This window comes from Podarcis vaucheri (genome assembly GCF_965113315.1).
Source record: "Podarcis vaucheri genome assembly, chromosome: 10".
In the NCBI taxonomy this organism is placed as follows: domain Eukaryota; kingdom Metazoa; phylum Chordata; class Lepidosauria; order Squamata; family Lacertidae; genus Podarcis; species Podarcis vaucheri.
In genome coordinates, this window is record NC_138748.1 from 55,995,401 (window position 1) to 56,014,205 (window position 18,805).

At 43.6% G+C, this 18,805-nt stretch overlaps 1 protein-coding gene across 7 annotated transcripts in view; it reads right to left on the reverse strand.

Annotated features, from left to right (window-relative positions):
- Positions 1 to 959: 959 nt before the first annotated feature.
- Positions 960 to 18,805, reverse strand: part of KDM5A (lysine demethylase 5A) — a 43,399-nt gene continuing 25,553 nt past the window's right edge. For 2 of the 7 annotated variants that reach the window (XM_082240366.1, XM_082240370.1), the window contains 12 exons: positions 17,571 to 17,688; positions 16,150 to 16,505; positions 15,225 to 15,363; positions 13,629 to 13,808; positions 12,901 to 13,062; positions 11,415 to 11,966; positions 10,179 to 10,322; positions 9,651 to 9,810; positions 9,121 to 9,341; positions 7,821 to 8,231; positions 4,745 to 4,807; positions 960 to 2,778 (listed from right to left, as the gene is read on the reverse strand). In XM_082240366.1, the coding sequence (XP_082096492.1) occupies positions 2,566 to 2,778; positions 4,745 to 4,807; positions 7,821 to 8,231; positions 9,121 to 9,341; positions 9,651 to 9,810; positions 10,179 to 10,322; positions 11,415 to 11,966; positions 12,901 to 13,062; positions 13,629 to 13,808; positions 15,225 to 15,363; positions 16,150 to 16,505; positions 17,571 to 17,688 (2,719 nt within the window). In that variant the 3' untranslated portion in view covers positions 960 to 2,565. Of the gene's footprint in view, positions 2,779 to 4,744; positions 4,808 to 7,267; positions 7,486 to 7,820; positions 8,232 to 9,120; positions 9,342 to 9,650; positions 9,811 to 10,178; positions 10,323 to 11,414; positions 11,967 to 12,900; positions 13,063 to 13,628; positions 13,809 to 15,224; positions 15,364 to 16,149; positions 16,506 to 17,570; positions 17,689 to 18,805 lie in introns of all 7 variants that reach the window. The other 5 variants (XR_014224036.1, XM_082240367.1, XR_014224035.1 and 2 more) reach the window with 5 other exon arrangements.

The window sequence follows — 18,805 nt, forward strand, 5'->3', positions numbered from 1 at the left end:
TATAGGAACTTGAAAAATTGAAACCAGTGCCAAAAAAGGGTAAAAACAGTCCAGATTGGAAAGCAGACTTAAATAGGCCATAAAAGCAGGCCGATGCATAATGAATGCAGAAATACTGCAAATCTATACACATTATACATATTCAGTAACAAAAGAGGGGACTAAAATGTTTGTTTCACCTTAATGATTTCTTGGCCTGGGAAGACCGGAAAGTGTGGGGACAAACACCTCCTGAACTAATCCTATAAAGTCAAGTTGCTTTAAATTTTCTTTGACAGTTTTAATATCACAACTTTTCTGCTACCACTTTCTGTTCAGAAGTCTGTGGTAATCGAGTTGACTAGGTCTGACCTTCATATTGTAGCTCTGGCTGGTACATGAGGCTGACCAAGTGAGAAACTTTGTTGTTCCAGGGATCAATAATCTGCTTTAGTTGTTCTTTGCAAATCACTACACTTTCTTACCTTGCGGCCACACAATTGAGAGGACACTTTGCTTCCGAAAGCTGAAACTGCAATCCAGAAAGCTATATAAATGAATGGGGGAGACCAAGGAAACCCAGCCAGAGATTTCTTTGAAATGTCAACTATGATTGCATGAGCTGTTGAAGAGGAAATATGTTTTTCAATTCAATTTTACAGCAGAAGCAGAAGTGGGTTGCCTGCCTCTTCAACATGTAGTGAAAACTTGAGAAACTTGTCAGAATTTTCCACTTCTTCACAAAGGAGTTAGAGGGTCAAGTTGAAATGCAGCTCAGGAGAACACTTGTGGGTCCTGTAAACAGTTTTATAAAAACACTAGACCCCCCTCTTGACTTAATGAGAGTCCCCCACCCCGATATTATAGGAGGTGCATTATTTGCAGACGGAAGCCAGCGATGTGCTTCAGGACAAAGATGCTTGATCAACGACATCTCCAAGTACCGGATACAACAGAAGGGACACAAAACAGTCAAGGCAGAACACTACAAGATTTTTATCTTTTAGAAAATCCCAACCCCTGCATCTAGTAAGACTGGACACTATAGTTACAACACTCCTAGAACTGTAGAAGAATGGAAACACAATAGATAATGGGAACGGGGGGGGGAGGGGGGAGAGACACCACCATGGCCAGTTTCAGCCACTCACAGAAAAGCCAGCAAGGATCAAGATGCCCTGCTAACAGAACAAACTCCAACATGAAGGTAGCACATGAAATGTTTTGTTTTTACCTATTTAAAACACAGGCAGCAGGTGGAGCAAGGATGTGGGGAGTAACTGCTAATTTCCTTGTACTACAAGGAAGGAATGAAGTTAAAAACCCAAGCCTGCAGGCAGGGTTTTTTTTTTTTTTTTTTTTGTGTGTGTGTGTGTGTGTGTGTGTGTGTGTGTGCCTCTCTCTTTTTTCTGTGCTGCTGGTAACCGTGGTTAAGTATAAAAACCAAAGAAAAATAATCTTTCTTCTTTTTTTTTGTAGAACAAGTCAGTAGTCCGAGACATAGAAAAAAGTAAAAACCAGTCCTTTTTTAAAAATTGGTTTACTAAAACAATTGCCACTTGCTCCCCAAGCCGCCTCTCTTCCAGGAAAGCGGGGGGGGGGGAGGGCGGAGAGAGAGATTGAGCCAGATTTGTGGCCAAGTGTAGGCCTTTAATCCATAGAAACCTAAAGGCGAGGAAGCAGGGCTGCAATCTGTAGACTGCATTTTTAGAACTGTGAAACTACCGTTTGGTGATACTGGGAATACTTGTGAGTTGGCGTTTTTCACAGAAGCATGTCAGTGTGGAATCGTGAGGAAGCTGGGCTACTCTCGGCCCCCATCTCCAACCCCATGCACTCGTGATACCTATCATACCAGCTGCACCTTGCTTCAGACAGCTTAGTGACAGGGTGTCAAGCAGAGCCTGAGACAAGGGGAAATGGCCACCAGTGCCGAGAGGAGTGCTTTGCCAAGGAAACATACCCTCAGCTACATGTTAATTTATACGGTGAACTTCCCCCAACGAGGGACCACCAAAGGAAGGAGGGCAAACACAAAATCAACGTCTGTTTCCAAGACCTATAGTTCCTTTGCCTTCTAACAACAAAACCAGGAGCTAATTTGTTTGTTTGTATTCCACCCACCCATCTCCCCCTGTGTGGTGCTCAACGCAAGTTCCTTGTCCACATAGCATGGCCTTGGCACCTCTGCCCAATCAGCCCACCACTCAAGAGGCAAACTTGTGGGTTGCAGGATTCTCAGCAATGACACCCATTTGAACTGTTGAGGCAAAGTAGCTTAATCCATGGGCCTCATATCTGCTCAGCCTGAAGGTGGTACCTATGCTTAGCCTCTTTTTTTCTTAAAGGAAACATGGGAGTAAATACACTGGCTGGGACTTCCAACAGGGTGGTATCTGCATAGCTGGGTCAGTACCCCTGTGCCCATGACATCCCTTTTGCGTAAAGGAAGCCAGCTATATGGGGCCAGCTCCGCTATAGGGCCATACGTCCGCAGAAGTGGAGCATTTCCAAGTGGCTACATTAGCTTCACGCCGCCATTTTAGTGTTCCATTTCCCTTACGTCCCAATAAGACCAAGCGGCTGCTAACTCGTCTCCTTGAGGTCCTCCAAAGGTAGTTTGTAGCTCAGCAGGAAATGAGGAGGTGGTGCGTGTGTCGGACTGCCTGCCCCCTGAATCTGTTTCTTTGCACAGTTTATACAGATATAATCTTCACTCTCGGCCATTTCTGGCGAGACACCAACGCAAACTTGATGAAACCACTCATCACAGCCGCCATCGCACTGCACCCAGTCTACCTGTAAGATACAATAGACACGTGTTAGTGACATCGCAACGGAAGAGAGACTCACAAAAGGCGACAGAATTCTCCAGCTTAGCATTACAGAAGCTGATAAACTGGAGTACAAACCTATTCAGGTGTCATTAGAGAAGCAAGGGTTAATACATTCATTCATAATAATAATAATAATAATAATAATAATAATAATAATAATTTTATTTATATCCCGCCCTCCCCAGCCGAAGCCGGGCATCTTTGAAGGAGAGAACTGCATCTGGCCCCAGACCTTCAGCCTGTCCATCAGGAGCAGCGTTAAGGATGCCAGAAACCAGCAGCAGATGCTACAGCACCTCATCAGTTTTTCCCAGGTAACTTCTGCTCAAGGGGACAGACTGAGGGGTGCAGAATACTCGGCTGGGAATTTACCAGGGAGGATGACTCCCTGGTTAATGCAACAGAAATGGGCAGGGAAAGCCTGTGAGAAGGAAAAGCCCCATTCTGTAGGATTTACCTGGAGACTTCATTTTTGAAACCAACATATCGCAGGCGCCTCCCATGGTTCAGATGTTTCAATTCTCATTCAAGTAACAAAGCAGGGTTTTCACAGCCTGCACCCAGAAGACTCAGAGATTCATACAACATCCTAGCTTGCATACAGTATCAGCATACATTACCTGCATAAACTTCCATAACACAGAGGGGACTATGATTCTGGTAAGTGGGCAATTAGGCTCTTGCATTTCACCACCAAGATACATGGCACTTTGCATAAAAAATAATCATGTGAAATGACGCGAGCACAATCCCAGTTCTTGCAGTTAAGATCACAAAGGCCAGGGACATAACACAGTGAAAATTAGCTGCTGCTATACATTTAAGGCTCACTTTCTAGATAATTACAATGTCCATTTGTTCAATATACTCCATTTCCTCCTCAAGAACACACGCACGAACACACACACACACACAAAATATTTCCAGTATTAAGGTGTTCCTGACCAGAAACTGGCCCTTCCTGAAATCTGTGGTTTCAATGTCATGTACAGGCAAAATTGGAAGTAAAAAAGTAAAGGGAGAGACCACAGCTTTATGGCATAATATATGCATATATGAAGACATTCATGTTCAAGCCTGCAGGAAATCCAGACCTGGATAGCTGCTGCCGGTCTAAGTAGCTGGGCCAAAGGTATCAGGCAGCTTCATATATTCAACTCTAACATAGGTATCAAGTTGAAGCAGACCATCATCCCCTAAATTAGTAGTTGGCTTGATTTTCAAGTAGTATCGGATTTTGTCCCCTAAATTAAGTGCACTCTACTTTAAAAGAATTTAAAATTTATTGACTATCTTAAAGTAGCCATAAACCCAATTCGATCATATTATTGTAAACCTCCTTAATTCAAGTCTATTCTAAACACAGTTTGCTTCCCCTTTTTGCTGTTCTGAGCCAAGCCTACTTTTTTGTTTCTAGCAATGCTTTAGTCACTGATCAAAGAATTCCTGCTTGTGTTTTTTTGCCCATATGTGGCAGAGGGTTAATGGCCACCATGCAGTGGCAGGAGCAAATAAAAGAGGAAGCACAAGTGGGATGGAAGTGCTAAAATTATCAGTTAAACCAAAGGCAAGCATGCTGTCATCAAAAAGAGAAACACAAGCTTTGGTTCCCGACACTGAAAAGCATTTATTTCAGCAGTCAAAAGGATTTTAACTGAGCGTCTGACCTTAATCCTACCCAAAAAGATGAATGAAGTACAGTAAATTAAGATACTCCAACATTTGAACCCAATTCTCCCTCCTCTTGTCTCCAAGCAGAGCACTTCAAGAGTACTTGAGGAGGTGCTAATTCTGTGTCACTTCCTGCAATTGCTGGGGTGTTTTAGGGGTGCAGGGCTGTTGCCTCCAACCTGTCATGGTTGTTGGAACCGTCAGTGGGCAATTAAACATTTATTATCCATTATTTAATTCTGGATAAGGCCACTGACCTTTTGTGCGTTATGAGACCTGGCTGAGTAAGGCCTGGTTTTGGTCTCGTGCAAGTATCCAAACTGCAGTGGGGAGAGAGAAGTGTCAGTTATTGGTAAAGACAGTTATTGGTACCTTAGCTATGCATTAAGGTATGCGGTTCTTAGTTCATTGAATGCAAAATCTATTTCTGCAGTGCTGGAGGTTGGGCAGACCCATTATACTGGATAATTCAGCATACAAACCAAGGCCGGAGCTGACTTGAACTTCTCGGTCTCTGACAACCAGGGGTCTACACCAATACCTGGCTCTGTTCATGCAACAGGGTAAGTTCTGGGATCCACGATCTGCCCTAGTCTGAAAGCCTATTAGGCAAGGTGGGTGACACCACTGCCAACTTGGAAGGCAGAGATCCCTCCCTCAGGTGCCCTCACTGGGGTAGTAGGCCTTTTAGGCTGGTGTGCCACTGGATTCATGAAGCAAGCTGGATTCCGCAACTCTGGAGGATAAGCAACAGGGAATGGGTACCTGTCAATGGTCTGGCTGATGTGTACAACAGAAGGTTGACTTTAGCCAGTGTTACTCCCAATAGCCTATTCATTGGCACGGTCTCTCTGGTTTAGGAAGTTGATGCACGTGAAGGAGAGACCAGTGTTAACTCTTATTAATGCCAAAACTGACCAATGGGCACATCAGCCTTCCCTCTTTGCTGCCACTGTATCTGCAAAGCATCATCCAGTGGACCTGTTCCAAGTGGCAAATTGCACCCCAAAAATGTTTTCTAAAATTCCTGCTAACTTGACTTTTGGTCTAAATGGCACAGAGACTGTGATTGTGACTTTTTGGTTGATTCCCATCTACTGTGGGAGAAACAATCTCCTACAGGCCTTGTTACGACTTCCTTTGCAGCCTTTCAAAGTACTGGCCGTGAGTCTTGGCGCCCCAGTTACAGAACTAATATTCACATAATTGCTTGGCTATTGTGTTCATTCTTGAGAGAAACCCCAAGGGCCAGTAAGATGAGATTGCTCACTTCCCTGCCTCACCCCCACCAGCCCTTCTTACAGAATCCCATAATGCACACCCACTATGTATGAAACCACTGGGAGATATCAGGTGCAGGGATGGCATTAGGCATTACTCATGTAACGATCACTATACTTTTTGTCCAATCCAGGTTCTGCAGAGTCTATGCCTGATGTCTGACCACTGAGGATCAAAGTTAATTAAAGCCCTATCTAGATAAGACTAAGGTGACTATGGTTAGCAGGTAGGAAGATGGGGGCTTGAGCTTGGTCCTCAAGCTTGTAGCTTTGCTGGGGGCAGCAAACAACTCCACCTGTTCCAGCAACCTCAGATTCAGACTTAAGGAACCATTCATGTCTTCATAGCTTTGAGGCTGGAATCTCATAAAGTGGCAGAATGGAGTCCACTGTGCTCCAGCATCTGCATCAACTTTCTTATTACCTGGGTCCTTCTCCCTCTTCAAGACCATGGACTCTCCTTCACTGGAAGTTTTTAAAGCAGAGGTTGGATGGTCATCTGTCATGGATGCTTAAGATTCCTGCATTGCAGGGAGTTGGACTAGATGACCCTCACGGTCCCATCCAACTCTACTATTTTATTATTCTTTGACCACCACTTTCCACAGGACCAACCATTGGGTCTTAGAACAAGTGTGCCATCTTAAGCAAAACAGTGCAAAACATTAGAATAAGAGAAATGTACAGAAACATTATTGATGGCTACTGTATGCCATGAAACTCTTTCTCCTACAGTTTGCCAGTGTTTAGCAGCCTCTTGGCACTGAAACGTTTTTTTATTTGTATTTTTTTTGGACAAGTGCACAGTGGGCAGGGCAACTATGAGTGGCAATATGTTTTAAACTGGTTTCTAAAAAATACATTAAGTTTATAAAGGAACAAATTAGCAAGGATGTTCTACAATATTCTCTGGTCTGAACAGCTGTGGATAGTGTGAGCGATCAGTCTAAAAAATAGGCAATTTAAAGCATCTTCATGGTGTGTTCCCTAGGTCTCTGCAGCTAAATTCTGCAGCAAACCCCTGGCTTTTGCAGCATATGGAAATTTCTGCAGCAGCTTATGCACTTGTGCAGGATTTACATTTTGAGGCGTGTGGCTTTTTTTGCAAAAGGAAAGCTTTATTTTTCAACAAAGAACCACACAGCCAACAGCAATCTGCATTGTTCACCTGCACAAGAACCCTCTGTTAGTGCATACCCTGTTTCCCCACCCTGGGTGATTAGGTGCATTACTGCACATAGGCAACAGCTGGCATTGCCAACACACAAGTCAATCCTAGTTATGCGTGCACACACATGCAGAGCAGCTTTGTGGAATGTTCTCGGAACAGAAGCAGCACAAAACTGTGATGGAGTTTGAGTGTTGCTTCCAGGAGATTGCTCTTGCAGAGCTGAAAGTAGAGTCCAAAGTTGCTGCAAGTGGACCTGAAAAAAGGTCTCCAGGGCGGAAGAGATTTAATTTGCTATAATCCGATCAGTTCTAAAAGCTCTGCAGATTTACCTCCAGCAAGAAAAGTGGGGCAGTGCAGCATGTGGCTTCCCTCAACCTGCAGACTCATGGCTCACAGGCTTTATGCAAGAGCTTTTGGAAGATTAACTTTCCTAGACGAGGACCGCACGGCCAGCTTAGAGACTTTCACTTCGATACACACCAAGGCCTGGGAATACAGTTCTCTCTCAAGTCTGGAATTAACTCCTGGGTGTCAGTCAGCAGGTTTTCTAGAGTGCCAGCAGGGAAGGAAAGATGAGATGATGGGAAAACTTATCAGATGGACGAACTATTTTCAGATTTACCCATTTCTCTACTGCATCTCTTAAACTGCATCTGTCAACAGTCAGAATCCAGTTAGCAAGACTGAATTCTGCTTCAGAACAGCCTAAGTCATACATGCACAAATGGTACACACGCATAAAATTCCTTGTTCATTATTATCAAGCATACATTTGTATGGTTTCTACCCTTTAAATAAAAATAAAGTGACAGAATGCTAAGACAGCCTGAAAGACAGCAGGCTAGTACTGAGCTCTGAAAAGGTTCAGCCAAGGTGACCCACCTTGTCCTTGCAGGGCCTCTGGCAGTTCTGTGCAGCACATACTGCATTTTCATCATCAGACTCCTCAGCTCCTGACCAGTCATACTTGGAGGGGATATCCAAGATTTTCTTCTCCCTCTTTTTCTCTGTGCACTCTTTCACCAGCTCCACCTTGGCCGCGGCTGCCTTCTCACGCTTCTTCTTCCGCTCCTCCTCCTTGGCCAGTTTTTTGGCCAATTTGTTCAGCTCCTTCGTCTTATCCATGGTCAGTTTTAGCTTCTTCTTCTTGGGTTTCTCCAACTTCTTCAGCTCTTTAGACTTCTGCTTCATTTCGCCAAAGAACTGCTCTGCTTTCTCCAGCTTGCGCTTGCGCTTCCGCTCAGAAGAGTCTCTTCCCCGCATTTTTAATGGCTTCTCGTCCATGCTGTCATCCTTAAAGAAAAGGTAGTTTGACAAAAGAAAGGTTAGGAAGACGGACATATCACAAAGCAAAGTCAAGGAACTAGGATTGTTTAAATCCTGTAGCGATTCCAGGGAGTGCAACACATACTGCTGTGATGCTACTTGGAGTACTACTCATTGTTGGAGTGGAGGCCAAGTGAAAACCCTTCATCCGCCCCACAACATTGGCCATTTCAGTCACCACTGGGAGGGCACAAAAGAGTGTATGTAATGCATATCAATAAGCAGAATGTGTGCACATATATGCAGAGAGAGACAGGCTACATGACCCAGAAAGGCAGGTGCTGCAGTTCAAAGTTTTCTCAATCTTATACAGAAAATGACCAGTTGGTCCATCTAGCTCATACTGTCTACACCAGAACTCAGGAACCAGCAGCCTTTGGATCCAGCCTGCAGCCTGCCTGACTTCCCTCTACAACAGATAGGCTTAAATAAAAAGCTCTCACACACACATGACTGAGTCTGTTTTCCCCTGAGCCAAACTGCCTAGTAAGAAGGAGATTTTTGATGGGGTAGGGAAAGAGATGAAAAAGTGATTTGGGGGGGGAGGAATGAGGCTTTCCCTGAAGGAATGCAACCCTCAACATAGTAAAGATTCCCCACCCCTTCTCTAGCTTAACTAAGCAGGGAAGAGAAGGCAGTTGTTGTTCTAGCCAATTTTGTTTCATCTCCTAGACCCAGAGCCACAGGCTGTCCTGTCTTCCTCAGTGGATGTGGAAGAAACAGAGGGGAACCCTACAGCATTAAGTAAGCATGTCTTGAAAAAGGACTTGGGGGGAAGGAAAGAGATGGAAACTCTTCCTTTTGAAGGTAAGTTAAGGGAACTAAATGATTCTCAGTATGGAACACCCACCCTCACCTCCATAATATGTAGAAACCTATCCTCTGATGGTGGATGTGTTGCTTGCAAGATCCGCCAGATGTGCTGGGTCTCATCCAGAGAAACCTCTAGGAGATCTCCGATCATCATTAAATCTTCTAGCTGTGATTTGGCTCCAGGAGACAGCTCAAGCACAGGAGGTTCTAAACTTCGAGGTACCAGGGGGCTTTTGCGAGGCTGCTTCCTTGGGGTGTTGGAGCCTTTTAGAGAGAAGCCGAAAATCACACCAGACAAGTCAAAAGAGAATGGTTTAATTTTCCATTAACATAAAAAGGATTAGAACAGACAAGACTTCAAATAAACATTTCAAATGCTGCATTTCTTAGTAGCGAATGGCAATTATTTCCCTTAATTATGGCAGACTGCAAAGTCTCTTGAATGATCAAACACAGCAGTGGAAGCTAGAATTATAGTTAATTACTCAAGAGCCACAAGGCACTCAAGTGTTACATGTTACTGTGAGGTCAGACAATCCCTTAGATGCCCCATATATATATAGGAAATGTTACCTTGGGAGCAGCTTTTGGAAGCCGATGAATATGCATGTTCAGCACAGAAGGAGGGGGCTGTCCACATGTGTGTTACAACTTCTTCAGATTTAATGGGAATTTCTTCATCACAAAACAAGTTGGGCTCCACACTGCTAGAGGATTTTACACTGGCATTGTCCTACGAGCAGAATGTAGGTATAGAGTTATCTATTTTTGTGCCAACATATGTTAAGCTAGTGTGTTATAGGAACATGGCTTATGGTTTACTTTTTAACCACTGCAACAGATAGACAAGAGGGCCAATACCTCTCTCCAGATTTATGGGGACGGACGGTGCATTTTTGCTCATTTCCAGTCAGTTAATTCAAATGCAAACTCTGCAGTAAGATTAAAATCCATTACAAGCTTCATGACACATCTTGGATCACCTTGATGTGTCAAGCAACTTTTACAGCTGTGAATGTAAGCTACAGTAAATTGGCTGAAGTTTCATTGAAGAAATAAAACTGACGTTAATGGCTCAAAGATTTTTACTGCAGTGCTGACCTTTATGTCATAGCCAAATGCTTCCCTGATGGCTTCATCTGAATCCGTCTCCTCATCATCATAGTCTATAGTCTGTCGCGGAGATGACGACACACTACTCATTGCCCGATTAAAGCCAGATTGCTGAAAACTAGTCAAGTGACCCTAAGGGGTGAAAAAGTATTAGGAGGTTAAAACTAAGTTAATTTAGAAGAATTCAACAGGAGGTCTCCTTTGCTTTGCTCTATGGATACAATTCAGATCCAGAAATGTAATCTTCACATCTAAATAAAATACAGTATACTGTATTTTGGCAGAGAAAGCCAAAACAGAAAAAGGAGTGAAGCAAACAGGAGGCAGGATACCAAAATGTGATTAGTAACTCTTCAAAGTAAAGCTATAATCCCATCAGTAAAACAATACGGAAGTACACCTACATTCACCTGTCCTGATTGTCACATTTTACAATCTCTGGCTTTGCAGCCTATAAACCCCCTGCTGGTCAATGAATATACTTTATGTGCTTAAAGAAAACGGATGCAATTTGGCCACTTACCTACATTCGTAACAAACTTGAGTTTATTAAACTGTGAACCCACTCCTATTCAAACTGAACCTTATTCACCTGATTTTGTAAGCCAGGGGTAGGCAACCTAAGGCCTGGGGGCCGGATGCAGCCCAATCACCTTCTCAATCCAGCCCGCGGACAGACCAGGAATCAGCGTGTTTTTACATGAGTAGAATGTGTCCTTTTATTTAAAACGCATCTTATTTGTGGAGCATAAGAATTCGTTCACTTTTATTTATTTTTCAAAATATAGTCCGGCCCACCACATTGTCTGAGGGACAGCTGAAAAAGGTTGCTGACCCCTGTTGTAAGCCTTGTGACTTTATTTTTGTAATGCAAAAGAAAATGTGATCAGCTGGAATTCCAGAGTAACTGGCCATTGTCTGAATGGTGCACTGCAGCTATGAAAACTGAATATACATTTTTATAAAGTTCTGTGCCTTATTGTTTTTGTGGAGGTCCTTATTGTGTACACCTTCACTTGTAGGCCTTACAAGACACCTAAGATTTTTTTTTAAAAAAAAATCACCAGAAGCTTTGTGTTGCAGGAGATGGACTGCGCTCAGATCAAACTAAGCAACAGTTCTTAATATGCAACAACTTTTCAAGTGTTCCCAGAAAGAAGCACTACATACACCAGAGAAACAAACTATATCCTATGTATTGCTTAGGCCCTGCCTCACCCCTACCTGTAGGTCAGGGTTGGCTGCGGCCTTCTGTAGCTCTGCGCTGATTATTTTCTCTGTTTTCTCCCGGGCAGCCTGTTCCACCATACGTTGGCTCAACACAGAGAGCTTGGCCAATGCAGAGGACAGTTCATCTGTAGCCAGAGCTTGCCGGGCTCGGTCCTGCCAGCTCATAGCCCGCTCTGTCAAGCACTGGAGTGCCTCCCCCTCCGGCAGTCTGACCGGCAGCTTTTGCAAGGACACAAGCAGAGATAAGATGGTCTCAAGGCGGGGTCTTCGCGAACGCATGCAGAGTGGGCATAGGAACTTGACTTCTTTGGCAGGCCAGCTGGAGCCTTTCTTTTGGGAGCTGGTTTTGGGGAGGGGCACACAGGTGCTGTGAAACCAGTCTTTGCAGAGTTCGCACTGGAGCATGAACCCACTGGCTGTTTTGCGACAGATGCAGAACTTGATCTCCTCGATGCGGTCCACCATCATCATCTTTGCCAGGTTGGCTTCCCTGAGGGCATGCATGGCTTCAATCTCCTTCTGCTCACGGTCCTTGAAGACTGCCACCTATTGGACAGGGAGAAGAACAGGTGAAACCCCTTCACTCAGCTCAGCTGCTAAACCCCATTTCCTTCCTTTAAGTGGGGAGCTGAGGAGGCAAAGAGGCCACAGCACCAAACTATGAATCAGAAGATCCCTTGTTTGAATCTCATCTCTGCCATGAACTAACTAGCTGGCCTTAGGCAAACTTTTCTCTCCATCTCTGGCACATTATTACTGAACTCAAAAACTCATGTGAAGCACTATAGAAATATATCATTTTTAAATGTGCAGAAGAACCGTCATCTTAATTTCCACAGAATTTCCTATGAACTTATGTTTACAGATTAGTCCAGTGTTCAAAAGCAGTTCACATCTCTCCAAGTAATGAGGGTTTATGGCATAATTATATCATTATCTTTATATGCAGGTACATTTTATCATTCTTCCGAAATGCTTTCCATTTTTAACATAACTTTTAAAATTATGATTGAAAGCTTTCCATCTCAACACTGAAGAGACTTCCACTGAGCAAACAAGAACTATGCAGCATAGCTATTCTGTTTTATTTAATCTCAAAAAATTACAAACAACTTCCTCTTTACCCGCCACCTAAAACTATATAGCAATGAGGCATGTTGCACCCTGGTTGGTAAGGCATTCCATTGGGTGCCCGGGCCCTGGAAGAGCTGGGCCTCAGGTCATGATCACAGCATGTGGAGAGGAGGCTACAGATGAAGGTAGACATTAAGATACACAGAGTCCCAAGCCATTCATGGCTCTAAACTTTAGCATTAACACTTTGCCCTGAGCCTGGAAACAAAAGGAGTGATCAAAAATTGGCCAAAATACCTGCCACAGGTAACAACACTCAAAAGCATTTATTGTTCCATGAAGTTAGTATGTAAGGGCCCCTCATAGAAGAAATCAAACCCAGTGCAGTGCTGTTATAGTTCCTTACCACAGTTGCAGTGTCTCTGGTCTCTTCTAGTCCATCTTCTAGCTCACTCAAGGACTCCAGGTCAAGCTCCTTCTCTTTCTCCTTCTCTATCAGTTCCTTGACTCTTTTTCGCCTGTTCTTACTGCTTCCATAAACACCAATGTCAGTTCGAGGGCTCAGAACCTGCAACCAAAAAGCAGACCAGTTATAAGACCACTCAGATTGAATGCTTCACAGAAACATTTCAGACAAATTTCATTCGAAACCAGATTTAAATCAGAATTCACCAGTGGGACAAATTAAAATGATTTTGGTAAACAGTACTTAATTAGCAAGCTGAAACTTTTTGGGGTGGGGGTGGGGAATCAATTTCAGGCAAAGCAGACCCATTTTCCTAAAGAGAACCCTTTAACATGGTCCTGAAGTTCATGTATTTTCATCTCACTCATGCACAGATTTAATGCTTCTCAATCGGTTATGCATTAAGACACAGGGAAGTGTTATGGCTATACCAGTGCCAAGCATCAGATAGAGATAGTCACTAGCCTCAGGTTACCAGCTGTCCCCATTTCCCGGGGACAGCCCCCAGATTTACAAATCAGTCCCCATACAAAATTCATTGAAGTTGAAAAGTGTCCCCGGATTCATTGAAAAAAATCTGGTAAACTTACACTAGCCCCAGTTAACCATTTGAAGGCAATGCTAAGGTCATTTCTACAGGCCCCAATACAGAATTACCCACAACTTACCTGTAAGAGTGTATAGCTCGAGTTCTTCTTAAGAAACGTTCTGCCTGTTCGCTCCCTCCAGGCACGGGCTGCTGCTACCTGTGAGTCGACTTGTGGCAATGCCTCAAGGCGGACGGGTATCAGGCGGCCTTTTGCAGACAGATTCTCCAGCTGTTCTAAATATGCATAGTTGCTCCCATTCTAGGGGGTAAAGAATAATTCTCAGCTAAACATTCCCACCACCACAGTAAACTGAACTTATGCCATCCTATGCAGCCACGGGTGGATTTCAACACTGTTCAATTATATTAGGATAAAATGGATAAGTGCAATAAAATCACATATGAGCATTAACGCAGCATGACACAGTAAGAGAATAAAATTACAACAGTAAAATAAAAGCAATTCACACTAATAGCCCTGAGAAAATAAAAGGGTCCATGTCTGCTGCCAAAAATACGTTGGACAATGCCTTTTAGGAGAAATATTACCCACCTAACCTGGCAATACTGACCACCATGGCAGTGGTTTCAGAGTTTCTTGCAGTGGTCTGTCCCATTACTTGCCACCTGATTTTTTTTAACTGAGAGGCCAGGGATTAAACCTGGGACTTTCTCCATCCAACACAGGTGCTGTGTTGCTACACTATGGGCCCAACCCATAAAGTAATGAGAAGGCCCTAGGCAATCTTCCTTGGGATGAATGTCCCAAGGCTGGGGTGCCAAAATTGAAAAGGCTCTTTCCTGCCAGAACACAAAGGCCTAAGCATTTGGAAAAGGGCCTCTAAAGATGACCTTAGTGTATGGAAGGAAGTGATCCCAAGCAGCCTATTACACTACCAGCTCTCACCCATAAAACACACACATTTAATAATTTCCTACACATTTCAATAGTTTCCATAATTTACTCCAAAAACTAATTTTATAATTTGTACATACAGAATTCCAGAACACCTATCTTTAAATAACAAATGACTTCACTCTGCTTGTGAGGAACAAGTGAGCTTGTATGGGTGCATAAATATAAAATTGAAAACCTCTATAAAATGACCTGTTCAATTTTTGTTCAAGGAAATGCAGCTATAAGGCTAAGGCTGAGACATAAGGGGCAGGGTGGATGATGCCACATATTTATCAATACAAATGCAGCTCATTTAATTGGAGAAGGCTTCAGTATTCAAGTTGCTCCAACTGAGTAGTTGTCACCAGCAGTGACTATCCACCCTTACATTCTGAAGCCAGTTCAGAGAACTAAAAATGTCAGCTTTTATTCACAACTAAACACAATCCCAGCCAGGGAACAGAATCCCTGCCATTCTTCACTTAAAGAAATGTTATAGTTTTATTCTATTTTTGCTGTGTATCGCTTGCAGCCTTCAGCATCTTTATTGAAATTGAAAGGCAGGACATAAATACGGTAAGTAAATATTAAGAAGACACTGCAACGCATTGCCAGGATGCATCAGGATTAAAAAGCATGGAAATGAATGGGACCATCAATGAATATCAGATTTCAAAATGAAAAAATGATGCTGTCTTTTCAAGGAAGGAAGCAAATGCCTGTTGGAAAGGATTTAAGAATATATATACCAGCTGCATTGCTTGCTGTGAACCATACCTGAATAGCCTCCACTTTGGATGTCCAGTCTCGCGCTCGCTGCAGGGCTTCTCTTAGTGCCAGCACATTGGGCAAGTAAGCAGGGATGTTCTTTGCTTCATTGACAATGCTCTCCAGAGCTGCTATGCTTTGCCGAGGCCTGGGGGTGCAGGGGGGCACAACCTGATTAGCATATGGTCTTGCTTTCTTACCTGAAGGAGCATCTCCACCCCCATCGTTCTGCCCGGACACTGAGGTCCAGTGTCAAGGGCCTTCTGGCGGTTCCCTTGCTGCAAGAAGCCAGGTTACAGGGAACCAGGCAGAGGGGCTTCTCGGTAGTTGCACCCGCCCTGTGGAATGCCCTCCCACCAGATGTCAAAGAGAAAAACAACTTTCAGACTTTTAGAAAACATCTGAAGGCAGCCCTGTTTAGGGAAGCTTTAAATGTTTAGTAGACTATTGTATTTTAATATTCAGTTGGAAGCCACCCAGACTGGCTGGGGAAACCCAGCCAGATGGGCAGCGTATAAATCATCATCATCATCATCATCATCATCATCATCATCATTATAAAGTCCTAGCTACCACGTAGTCATTGCCTGAACAGCCATCACCCAAAACTAACCCCTTCTCTGTGGCAGTGCATTTTTCAGCGTTATTTATTCCATTTTTAAAGCTGATAATGAAAACTGAATATCATCAACAGCATTCAAAGTGCAGTTTTAGCGAGACGCTCCCAAACTTATCTCTGAAGGACGGAATTAGAATGTGAATGGTTTGGTTTCATTTTTTGGCCATAAGGCAGGCACCGCTCCCTAAACTTATTAGAGGAGTCAGTTCACGTGTTGGGAGGCCAAGACTCGACTACAACTCATTGTGGCTTAAATGACACCGCAATTCCGAGGTCCTGTAAACAGAGAGCAGAATGACCAAGAGTAATACTCGCCTTGCTTGCAGGCAGACTTTAGCTTTCTCTTCCCACCTCTCGGAAACTGTGAGCAGCTCCTGCAATTCAGCCATGGCCTTCTCTACCGCATGGTGTGGGGCCAGCCCCACCCCTGAGTCAATCAGTTTCTTCATCACATCCAAGGTGACTCTCTGAGGATCTGAAAGGGTCACCCGCACCTCATCCAGCCAGCGTGCCTGCTGCAGCTCTTGCTTCAGGCGAGGCAATTCAGGAAGTTCCACATACAGGCCAGTGCCCATGTCTATCAGCATCTGCAGCTTAGATGAGTCAGGGACCTCATCCATCATGGCCTCCTGAGCACGTTCATGAAACTCTTCAACGTCATCCAGCAGGTTCTAAGGGAGTGACAACAAAGTGCTCATTCACTACAGTGATGGCAGCTGCCAGAGGGGTTGCAGACTGCATAACTAAGTACTGGTATGTTTGGGATGAGCTGAACATTCAGAACAATTGAGGTTCTAAGCAATGACATCTGATGTCAGGCAGAAAAAAAGCTACAATGAAGAGTTTATTGCAAGAAATGCTGCCCAGAATAACTGACAAGGTAGGAAAAAGTGCTATTATAAGAGCTTTGACTGGAATGGCGAGCAGTGCTAAGACACTTGCTTTTATCCGTTGTGTTAAACCTGAAACCCCTCCCCATAAAACACTTTTCTTGACTATGACTACTGGAAACAATCAAATTCAGTCTCATAACTGTCCGTGTTTTGTTTTCCTGGGATGCTACAGTGTCCAGCTCACTGCTTCCCCCCCTTTGAACAATTTGCTTCTCAAACCATAAGGAGAGCAAGCACTGCCAGGAAAACAATCTGCCTTTGTATCACTTTGGCTATATTCAGAGTACACAAAATGCAAATTATTTTTTGTTTAACATTAGGAAGATTTAAAGACCACAGAACTAAATGGAATAAGTGTATTAAACACAGCCCCCGGGTTGCATAATTTTCAAACTTAGATATGTTCATTAATTATCTTGCAGAACTTTCATTTCAAACAGGAAATGGAAGCTCTAAATCAGAGGCAGCTGATTTCCAGATGAAGAGCCTGATCCAGCTCTCTTCCTTCAAACCCCACGGATTTAAAGGGCAGGAGGTGTATAAAAGGAAAATGGAGAAAGTGCTAAGATTATTACAGTTCAGTGCCTTGATGGCAATCGAAATCACCACCTCATAAGATCAAACATCTGTTGAGCAGAGAGGAGTTGATAACACCCCCATACTCCCTGCCACACACAGACACAGACACAGCTGAACTGCAAAGATCAGCTGAGGAGCAGGGGCTGCAGGCCTGTGCATGACTGCATGTGCAGGATGAACACCCTTCAGTCAAAATCAGGTAGCCACCTCGGTTCTAAAGAGAACCAAAACTCAATCCAAGTACAGCCTCCTCCCAAAACCCACCTTTACTTGCCGGGCCTGACTGATGACACAGGGAAGACTAAACAGCTGCTGCACAAAAGCTTTCAGTTCTTCCACAGTCAGCTTGGTCCGTGTCCTTCCGCTCTCTGGGGTCAGTCTACTATGGGGAAAGAAAAGAACCTTGTAAATCACATACACGATTCCTGGAGGGCAACAGAGTCAACAAACGGGCCATGTTCAAGGTGTTGGTACTAGCATGTAAAGCCCTATACAGACCAGGACCAGTTGTTCTCTGGGGAAGTTTCTCCTGCAAATTCCAAACATCTCAGAAGCCCGCTCCACAGTAATTTGGAGCAGGGCTTTTGGTGTGGCTGCCCATTCTATGGAACAGCATTCCTGTCAAGATGCAACAGGTGTCACTATCCACACTTTTTAGCAACTTTTTTTTGTTGCTGTTGTTCCAACAGGCTTTCCCAGCTGGATAAATAAGTCATTGCCATGAGTGTCTATTTTGTATCATTTTAGTTTTGTTTTAACTGTATTGGGTGTTTTGTGTTTAACTGTTTTTTACTCTTTTATTGCACATTGCCTTGAGACCACTGAGACAAAGGCAAATGTGATTAATAAATTAACAACAACACATAGTAAATTTCCTCTGGTTACGTAAACAAATAAAATCGAGGCTGTAGGGGAGTTTGAGGCCTTACCATCACACACTCTGAAAAATAGAGTTCAGATGTTAACAATGTAGTACTTTAAAAGCTGTATAGCCCAATATTTTATCAAAATTAACAGTAGTGTAGATTTTTATGTAAAAATACAGAGTTAAAGCTTGCCAAAATCTCCACCAATTTTCACCTCACAACAAGCACAAATATTTGGGGACCACATTGCTCAATGCTGTCACCATCAACCTAACTTTTGAAGGTGAAATAACCAGAGCAGGGCCTCCACCAGTGATTTTTATTAATATGCAAGTTCACATGGAGGAGAAAGGAGTCCTTCAGAATACCCATGTAAATATTAATTAGGTCTTTCTAGTTGCACCCAGAAGCAGCAAAATTCCTTCAGCATGAACAAAATATGATCAACACCAGTTTGGTCATTTTTGAACACATTATTTCCAATTTGAAATGTTTCACCAGTTCCAATTCTCTCACCACTGCAAAAGTTTTCTACACGCATTCTCTAGGGGGTAGAATCCTTCTGATTTGACTTCTCTAAGCACTTTCCAATTTCTCTCTTCCCCCCCCCTTCACGACCAAACTGCCTTCGGC